General features: G+C 43.7%; 1 protein-coding gene across 1 annotated transcript; it reads left to right on the forward strand.

The window, feature by feature from the left end:
* The first annotated feature begins 844 nt into the window (after positions 1-844).
* Positions 845-10,219, forward strand: DNAJC8 (DnaJ heat shock protein family (Hsp40) member C8). Its single transcript, XM_027666521.1, has 8 exons — positions 845-985; positions 2,608-2,664; positions 4,258-4,324; positions 4,968-5,062; positions 5,858-5,929; positions 7,090-7,181; positions 8,126-8,201; positions 9,438-10,219. The coding sequence occupies exons 1-8, from the start codon at positions 860-862 to the stop codon at positions 9,558-9,560; spliced, it is 708 nt and encodes a 235-aa protein (XP_027522322.1). The 5' UTR covers positions 845-859; the 3' UTR covers positions 9,561-10,219.
* The last annotated feature ends 238 nt before the right edge of the window (positions 10,220-10,457 follow it).

The raw sequence follows: 10,457 nt of genomic DNA on the forward strand, positions 1-10,457 counted from the left end.
CAGCGCCGGGGCCCACGGGCCGCGCGGGACCGCGCTGTGCCAGGCTGGGGGGCCGCCGGCAGGCGGGCCGGGCAGAGCCGCTGTGGGCGCTGGGCGGGCGGCGGGCGAGCGGCGGGGGCGGGAGGTCCGTGCTGTCCGTGCTCGACCCGGCCCTCTGGCAGCCCCGGCTGTGCCCGGGGGGTCCCCGCGCTCGGCTCGCTGGAGGCTGTGCCGCCCGGCCCTGAGCGCGGCACCCCGTGCCCGGGTGTGGGAACCTGTCCCCGGGGCCCCTTCCGTGTGCCGGGACTTGGGGCGCAGCCTGGGTATTTTACCTGAGCTGCCCGCACACAGGCCGTGCTGGTTCGGCAGATCCGTATTTCTGTAAATAAAGCTGAACATTAAATATAAACACGTGGCTTGGTTTTGGCGTAGTACTATGAAGAGCAAAAAGTAAACTGAACTGAACTAAATAAGCTGTGGTCAGAGTGAAGTGGATTTGTGTATTTGCATCGGTATCACTTCATGTGTTTAAAGGGCTGTACTGCCAGCAGCGGGTTAAAAGCAATAGCGCGGTGTTTTCAAAGGCATCACAGTGACAGGGCTGCTGGAAGAGCAAGGGAAAGGGAAGAGGCACAGCTGTAGACCAAGCTATAGGATAGACGGGCAAAAGTGCTCTGCAGGGTTTTTTATGGTTAAAATGTAACATTAAAAATACTGTTGTGCTATAGAAAAGGCTCAGTGATATGCTTTGCTACAACTTCAGTAAAATAGCCCCAAGCTTGGGGTGAGCAAGAAGTATCGTGAATTGTGGAAGAGGACCAGTGTAACTGGTGTAGTAATTGCATGGAAAAACAGGTAAGGATGTTGTGATGGTCAGTTAATGCAGGTCTCTCTTGTTCTTCAGGTAAAGCAAATTGAAAAACGAGACTCTGTTTTAACATCAAAAAACCAAATTGACAGGCTGACCAGACCCGGATCTTCCTATTTCAACTTGAACCCTTTTGAGGTTAGTTTGAACATTTTGTCCTCCCTTCTGACTTAGTCTACCAACTTCTTGATTTCCTGAGTATTTTATTGCAGTAAAAGACTGAACATAAAGAAAACAAAATCTCTAGGTACAGATTACTGTGCAGAAGTTTTGCAGAAGCAGAAGGATGGTATCTGTGTGCTCACTCTCTTTCTCACTGATGGCGGTGCAAACTGTGTTCTTTTGTCACATTTCCCTCATGCAACATCACTGGAAGATTTGGCAGATCAGTGCTGGGTACTTTCTGAACAGAAAAGTAACAGGTGGAGGTGGCAGCTTGGCAAGTTCTGGTTAGAGCTTTCTTAATTCAGCATTTCTAGTTCTGTGTTTTATTTTGTGTGTTCATCCCACTGAACTTGTGTAGCCTGAAGAACACAGTAAATAATTATTGTGGTATTCAGCTGGAGCTGGCTTTCCCTGTGTGTATTCCTTCCTGATATCATCTTCTCTGCCTTTTTAAAGCCCCAAGTGCTTTTTGTAGACCCAGTTCAGGTCTTTTTGTAGACCCAGATCAGTTGGCAGATTCACTCTGACAACATTCAGTTTTGTGTAGATCTTAGATCTTTGACTTGGAGAGTAAATTAAGAAAGCCATTTGGGAGTAGACTGTAGCTTTCCTGTGGGAGAGTATTTTTTATTTACAGACTACCGTGAATCTGCTCACTTGTTGCTTAGATCTTCTGTTCATAATTTAATTCACAGAAGAGCTCCTGAACTTTGCCACATCCATAAAGATCGGTAGACAAGTGGTCTCATTCATGGAAACCAAACAGTAAAACTCTACTGTCTTCTTTTAAAATGATAAAATGAATAAATTCTTACAAATGGTAGTTTCCTGCCCAGAGTTCTCAGTTACGAATGACCTGACAGTGTTCCAAAGCCCCCATATGCTTTTGTTTCTGCCAGACTGAGCATTGCTACAGGACTGGTTGAAGGTTCAGACCAAGTTATGGATGGGAGCTGTCTACACAAGACTTGAGTGTAGAAAGAGCACTGGCATAGTCAGAGGAATCTAGCATTAGTAGAAGTAGAGTGTCACAAGGATGATGACTACTAAAATGTTTTTGTTTTACTGGGTGAAAATTCATGTTGTGATGGATGAAGCTTTCTGGCATGTGTCTGTGTGCCAGTGAACCAAGTGTTACAGAATGCGCTGAGTTGGAAGGGACCCATCAGGATCACTGAGTCCAACTTCTGGCCCTGAAAAGGACACCCCACCAATCCCACCCTGTCCCTGAGAGCATTGTCCAAACACTTCTTGAACTCAGGCTTGATGCTGTGACCACTGCCCAGGGGAGTCTGTTCCAGTGTTCAGCCACCCTCTGGGTGGAAAACCTTCTCCTAATATCCAACCTAAACTTCCCCTGACTCAGTTTCATGTTGTTTCTTTGAGTCTCATCACTGGTCACGGGAGTGAAGAGATCAGCACCTGCCCCTCGCGTGGATGTTAAAGACCCCAATGAAGTCTGACCTCAGTCTCCTCCAGGCTGAACAAACCAAGTGGCTTCAGCCACTCCTCATAAGAGTGTTAGAACTTACTGCCAGAAACCTGATACATGGAGAGTAGCATCAAACTTCCTTTGCTCTCATGGTGTCTTTTAGGTGCTGCAGATGGATCCTGAAGCCACAGATGAAGAGATAAAGAAAAGATTCCGACAGGTATTTGGCTTTTGCACTTGAAGTCCCTGGAAGGAAACTAGAAGTTCTGTTGAGATTGTGGAGCTGGGCTTGGGCTCAAGAAAAATGGTGATAAAGCCCTTCTTGGGTAGAGGAATGACCATTTTTGGCAGAAATGCATAGAACAATGCTTGTATCAACAAGAGGAGAGATGCAGGAGTGTCCCTGGTCCATGCATGGTTGGCTGCTTTGCCTGTGCAGTGTGTCAGGGGGCTGTTGCAAACTGATATGCCCATGTATTATCAGCTTATTGAACTGGACTTCAAGGAGATGATGAAAACTCATCAGAAATCTGAAAAAAGGTATTTTTCTCTATAATATGGACTTGAATCCAGAAGTGTATTTTCTCTGATGTTTCTTTAAGAATTTCAGTGGGCATTTTTGGTGGCTTGGTTGCTGGGAGCAGCAGCAGCCCTCCTCACTGACCTGTCTGCAACAAAGGAAACATTACCCCAGCTTCCCTCTGCTGACAAACCTGCAGGAAAAATTTGAGTTTAATCAGCGCATGCAGCAAAGAAAGGGTATTTGTAGGGCCGTGGCCTCCACCTGAATTAATGCTGTGAGTGCTGGCTGGCAGAGGAATGTGCCTGCCAAATTGGTGATGGGATATGGGCTCCTCCTGTACATGGGAGGTGGAAGGATAAACTTTTGATCTGTGTCTGACCTCTCGGCTCTTTGAGACAATAAACTGGGGCTGTCTCAGCTTTGGGCTGGTAAAATACTACAGAGAGATGTTTTGCAGTCAAGTTGATGAAGTGAAAAAGGTGCATGGAATTGTGTATTGAAGAAATCAAACACCTAAATACAGTATGTGGAACAACCAACAGAGGGGAAAAAAGACAAGTAAATCTGTTCAGGACTGAAGGCAAACCTTTTCCCTGGGAACTAGAAAGTGGCAGCTGTGGAGTAGTTATTTTGCATTCTCTGGCACTAATGCAGTTTCAGTTGCTGATCTGTACAGCAATAGCAAAAATAAGAGATTTAAAAAAAATAGCTATATGGGGAAAGTTTGAAAGAACTTTGTCTGGAAAAGGAATGTGGAGGAGGACATGTGCTTTCCAGCACAGTTAAAGTTGCCTTAAGGGTGGTAGTGATCCATGTCCTGTCTCTGCCAAAGTACAGGAAGAAGTTTTCTTAACTTTTAGTAAAGTAACCTAAGGAAAAACTTTTCCACTCTGAATAGTTTGGTGTTTGGACAACCTTAGGGATACTGGAGAACTTCTTGGGAGAATTTGGTTACGGATGATCTTTGTGGGTTTGGTTTTTGTCAAGACCAAGGATACAAAACTTGTGTGACCAAGGGGTTCATATCAGCCCGGGCACTGCAGCTGAGGGCTGTTTAGATTTTTCCACACTTCCCAAACTGTGGCTTTTCTCGGATAGCCTGTTTTTTAGACGGATTGTTTGATTTATCAGTGTGTACTGGCACATACTTCTGCATGAGTTGTCCGTGTACAAAGGAATGTGACCCCTTGGGATTCTTTCTGTCTGAGACTATTTCACTCCTCTCAAAAATCTCTGAGATACTCTTCATCTTTTACAATGATCTTGATAGCAAAATCCTTTCTCTTGCAGCTGTCAATACTGGTGCATCCAGACAAAAACCAAGACGATGCAGATAGAGCCCAGAAGGCATTTGAAGGTAACACTTGCCCTTTCTCTGTGTTGCTCTGGGTTAGTAGTTAATGCTGCTTTTCTGGTGCTGGTTTAAATGTTCGTTGGGGTGGAGGGGAGAAGGGTTGCTGCAGAGGTGCTTTAGCAGGGATAGAAGCAGCTGTGGGAGCAAGCAGCTATGTGGGGTGGTGGCATTTCAGCAAGTGGCACTAGGTGGCAACAGTGGCATTGTCATGTCACAATGGGGACAGACACCTCTGTGGGGTTTTGGGATTGTTCAAGAAAAGCTGTTTGATCTGTGCATTAGATTGTATTCAATGACCATACGACAGAAGTAATGTGATGGTTTTAGATGTATGCTTTGCATCACAGTGAGGTGTTCTGCACCTTAAACTCACCTCATGCCCTATAACTACAGCTGGTAGGACTGATACTTTCACCTGCTGCCTCCAGAAGGTATGGGATAGTTCCTACCATTACTATACCCTAAAACTCATTTAACTAATCATGTTATCACTTACCTAGATGTATTTAATAAAAAAAAAAAAGCCTGCCAAACAAATGACACCCACGAATTCTAGAAGCCAGATTTTTAATGCCAACAAGTAGCAGTCTTGCGATGCCTTGTGAATGTGACGGCTGGTGCTATTAATGTTGCTCCTTTTTGTTAGCTGTAGATAAAGCGTACAAGCTGCTACTAGATCAGGAGCAAAAGAAGAGAGCCTTGGATGTGATACAGGCAGGAAAAGAATATGTGGAACACACTGTAAGTATGGGAACATCTAGGGATGAGGGTGAGTGGTAATCGATCAAATCAATCAATCAAACCTTGTAATGGAGCTGTGCAGGTGGGCTCCAACTCTTCACAGCAGGAACAAATCTGCTGTGTGCAGGACTGCTGTTGAGCTCAGTGCTAGATAATTCAGTGAAATTCAGTATTTGAAATAATTAGGTCAGATCACATGATCTGACCTAAATATTTTTTTCCAAGTCTGTGAATGAATGATGCAGTTCAGATGTGTGTAGATGGAAGAGAATAGGTGGTGACAGCAGGAGACTGGGAAGTTTGGAGGATATTGACCTATAAGAAAAGGTTCTTGGATTGCACTGGCCAAGAAGTTAGTTGAGTGATGTGGGTGGGCTAAAACATGATAAGCTCGAGGAAGCAGATGATATGGGAGAACTCAGATACTCTTGACACAAGGGACACTTGATGTTCTGCTTGTTATTTTAGTCACTTGAATATCAAATAGCAAAATAAACTTCCTGCTGGTTTGGATGGTGTATATTTGATAAGAATATATCTGTTAAAAATACCCAGAAGGGATTGTATTGAAGGAATAGCATCCAACATAATACTTTTAATTACTACAGTTTGTGTGATAGTGATCTTGTAAGTGTTTATCTGGGCCTAGAACAGTTTGGTCTGAAATAAAAAAACCAGTGCAATGAAGAATGGGCTTCTTCCTACGTGTTGGAGTAGGAATGCAGAACTACTTGGATACAATTGTGTTAGGCCTATAAGACTTCTAAGGTTCTTAATTTTGTTCCCAATCTTTAGGTGAAAGAAAAAAAGAAACAGTTGAAGAAGGATGGGAAACCTCCCACTGTAGAGGAGGATGATCCTGAAGTTGTAAGTCATACGCTGTTCAGAGAAACTGGGGAGTAAAAAGTGTGTTTTGAGGAATTAAGATTCAAAACCAGTGAAGAAGTATTTATTAGACTTGTTAATGTTGTAAATCCGTACAGTTACAGAAGAGCAAATTCCATTTAGCCTCTGTAGAGTACCATGTGTCGGGTGATACCCCTGAGCTTTGGAAAACAGTTTAACTGTAGTGTAAAGAGTAAATATATCAGATTATATTGACCAAAATACCTTCTTCTTTTCTTGGAGCAATTCTTCATTGCTTGTGCATCATGCAGTCTTTTTTGAATTTAATTTCTTTTTGTCTTCTGACTGCTGGAACTGTGGCATTCCTGCTGCCCACAGAGGCATGTGTAGGACCCACTGCAGCGTGGCTAAAATGAGCTCTGGGAGTTTTTTGGGTGAGAACTGTTCTGGCTGTTTCCTTCATATAGCACTGGAGGACAGACATGCTGTTCTGCAACAAATCACCTGTATTAAAAAAAGCATGGCATAATTTAGTTCTTTTTACCTGGGTTCTAGTCTGAAAAAGTGATATGAGAGGCTGTAGCAATGACAGATGATTTTCAAACACTGACTTTTTTAGTCTTACTTTCGTCACCTTTTTTTTTGTGGAAAGTGATTTTTTCCTGTTGATATCAACACAGTAACTCCATAACCATTCTATTTTCCACTGATTTTCATAAGTGTCTTGCTGTTCTTTAGTAATTAAGGTTGTTTTAAGTATACTGATTTCCTACTGGGAAGCCAATACTAGATTTTTACAACACATCAAGAAGATCTGCTGAAAAATTACTCTCTAAACAGTGACCGTTTTGCCTTTTTTTGTCAAATGTAAAATTGCAAGACTTAAAGAGAGTTTGAAATGAACAGTTCTGTTTAGACACAACTTCATGGATACAAATTAAAACAAGACTAATATGAGGCTAATATGTAGTTGCTTCCTGATGCCAGGGCCAGAATTAAGTCAGCAGTGGTTTATACCTGTTTGTGTGCTGCTGCTATTGACGCTGTCAGGGTAGGATAAGGGTTACGTGGGCAAACTTTCTTTTTATGCTTCTTACATTCATATGTAAAACAGACTTTAGCTATGTTAATGGACAAGACTTTAGCTATGTTAATGTTAAGACTGGATTTGTGTTTTACAGTTCAAACAAGCCGTATACAAACAGACAATGAAGCTCTTTGCTGAACTGGAAATTAAGAGGAAAGAAAGAGAAGCAAAAGAAATGCATGAAAGGTATAAGCAGTGTTCTGCTTGTGCAGTTCAGGCTCTTCCCCCTCATGCTTCCTCAGAGAAGATAAGGGACCGTAGAGTCTTCAAATAGTCTAAGTTGGAATGAACCTCTGGAGATCATCTGGTCTGACCTCCTGCTGAAGTTAAGACCTTAGATTAGATTAACAAGGGTCCTGTCAAGCTGACCTCCAATAATGTAGATTCCCCCACTTCTCTGTGCAGCCTGTGGGTTGTAGAGCTCTGTGCTTGAGAAAAGCACACAGGAAATTTGCCCTCCTGTGTTGAAGACATCAATATATTTTATATGCTTGTATGCTCTTATGTGTACACATGGAGGCCAGCCACAACAGTGAAATGGTGGCACAATTCTGCATGCTTTTGGCATGCAAAGGATTGATTTTTAATTTTAATGAAGTGTCAGAAATACCCTGTGGCATGTGTGATCCTGAACTATTTTAGACGTTTTGATCACATGTTGCCTGAATGCTCACTGTGGATGCACTTCCTAGAGAGTGGTTCTATGCTGGTCAGTGAGGTGAGAGATGGCTGCAGGCCACTGCTTTTGATTACAGATGAAAATTAGGGGGATAAAAATTTAATTCCTACCTTGCATGTTCAAGTGGCTATTAACTTCTCAAAATATGTACTCTCAACAGTTTTAGAGACTTACCACTAGAGTTATGAAGGAGTCCAACTTGTTTTGCTGAGCAGAAGCTAATTCACTAATTGTATGTATGCTGTCAGTGGGGCCAAACCATCACCTCTGCTTGCTGCTCTTCCAAATTTGAAACAAAATTCTATTTGCTGTGCTATTTAGGTGTGCATATCTATCTCTTCTGTAGTCTGTCAAGAAATCAGAAGAGCTTTCCAAGATGTTCTGAAAGTACTACTGTTTTTTTAAAGTAGATGCTTGTGGGTTCATGACTTCTGTGTGATTTCCCTTCCAGGAAGCGGCAGAGGGAAGAGGAAATTGAAGCACAAGAGAAAGCTAAACGAGAACGAGAATGGCAGAAGAACTTTGAGGTAATTAGCAGTTTAACTTTCAGGATGGGCCTCAGCAATTCTTGGCCATGCTGCATGGGATGGCCACAGAGAGATGAGAGACCTTTTGTATGCAAGTCTATAAGTCTATAAGATAATTTAAGTAAAAGATCTGCACTAGCCTGGGTGGTCCACGTGTAGAGAGAAGAGCCCAGAAGGGCTTTCATATCACCTGTGCAGAAACGGGTCTGGTCAGTTAAGGTATAGTATTGTTCACCTATGTCAGCAGTTCATTCTTGTCTCTAGTTGTGAATTTGAATTGTTGCTTAGCCCAGGTCACTGAAGACCGGCAAAACTTAATCTGGCAACTGCTTGTGTGGGCTGTTGGTGATACTTCCCAGTCTGGTTGCTAACACTTAGGAGTCTGTGTCTCCTCTAAATATCAGAAACATGATTGACAGCCACTTCCCTGTACTCTGCCATGCTGCTGTCAGGGTTTAGGCGTGTCCAAAGTAGTTTGTGGTCATTGTGCTGCTATTCTAGGGGTCAAACCTACAGCCCACCAGGATACTCGATCTAGCCTGTAACTACTCCTTCATTACACAACAGAGATGAAAACCTGAGACGTGCAGGGGTGGTGGGCAGGAAAGGAGTCATTAAGGATGTGCAGGACCTCATGAAAGAATGAGCTAGATTGTTCATTCATGGTTTTATTTTTTTTAAATTTTTTGTTTTTGTTATCTCCTCAGGAAAGGTTTCTGCTGCTCTGCAGGTAGGGCAGGGAGAGGAGAAAAGTGCACCAGAGACCTTTTCTCATTGTGTCAGTATGGTGAGACTTGGGGTGAGAAGCGTGAGAGAAGGCAGCAGTATGTTTTCCTTCTCTCTTCTCCCTACCTCCAAGCTGCAGCACCAGGAGAGCGAGGAGGTGAGACAGAGAAAGGAGATGGCACGTTCTGGGCTGGCAGGTTAGGAACAGCCATTGGAGAGGAGGTTTCTTTTTATCTTTACACATTAGAGGATTCAGCTGAGACTAGTCAGGACTGCCCAACCCAAGCTGGTTGTTTCTGAAACAAGAAACAGCAGAGTGCTTATACTGGTGTGTCTAAGCTCACTTGTAGTTCCACTGCACTGTGTTGCTCTGGCTCTTCCCAATGTCTGTGTGTCTTTGGCTGTCAGGGGCTGCTGGATAAGGGAAAATTGCTACTGAAATGGGTATATACTGCCTGTGCTCTGCCTCTTGCACTTTTTGACTCTCCACTTCCTCTCTGTTGTTCCCAGGAAAGTCGGGATGGTCGTGTAGACAGCTGGAGAAATTTCCAGGCAAATACAAAGGGGAAGAAAGAAAAGAAAAACAGGACCTTCCTCAGACCTCCCAAAGTAAAAATGGAGCAGCGTGAATGATCCTGGCAGCACTGCCCAAATGCAGCTCCTCAGTCCCCTCTCTGCTTTTAAGGACTCATTGGCACCTAGAGTAAGATATGCTTTTTAGTAGACTGTTTGTTTCCAGTACAATTAATTATTGGTTGAAGTATTTTTTGTACTCAGTCCATTTGAAGTAGGGCCAGAGAATGACCCCGGCCAAGGCCCCGCTCCACATAGAACACTTGGCTTAGGAGAGTCCCTGCCATTCCTGCTGTCCCTGTGTCTGCTGCCCTGTAACTCGGTGTTTTGTACTTCACAGAGACTGTGCTGTTTCACCACTTCTGTTTCTAGTTTGAGAGCTGAAGAAGATATTGGAAATGCATCCAAACCTTTCCAGACATCATCTTTCTCAGCAAGTTCAGCTTGGGAAAGGTCTGGACTGGCTCTGGGGTTGTGCTTCCAGCACAGTCAGTGCAGCTAGCCAGCAGTTAGGTCCTGCAGCTCCTCACTGCACTGAGTGGTGCTTGGAAGGAACCTGCCCCAAGATCTGATTTCCAAACTAAAATCCCAGCTCTCAGACTTAGACTTCTGTTAATCTCAGTGACCTGCTGGTCACTTCCTATAAAGGAAAATAACTTCTCTTGATTAATAGTTAAGCTGCAATGGTCTGTATGTAAAATAAATTTTTACCCAAATTACTGGTTTTTTTTCTTGGAATTATCAAAAAATGCAATAACAAGGGTGTGAATGGAGTGCTACCACTGAGGTGGTGCTGCTCTTCAGCATGCACGCGTTACCCAGTAAGGGTCTTCTGCCATCCCAAAGTCCGTTCTGGCTTGTATTTTGAAGTGACAGTCCTCAGAGACGTACCCAGGAGGCTGGGAGAGGATGACTCTTCCCGGGATGCTGCCTGGGTGGAGGCAGGTGTGCCAGGGT

The sequence above is a fragment of the Corapipo altera genome, unplaced genomic scaffold (assembly GCF_003945725.1).
Source record: "Corapipo altera isolate COAL_440 unplaced genomic scaffold, ASM394572v1 92, whole genome shotgun sequence".
Lineage (NCBI taxonomy): Eukaryota > Metazoa > Chordata > Aves > Passeriformes > Pipridae > Corapipo > Corapipo altera.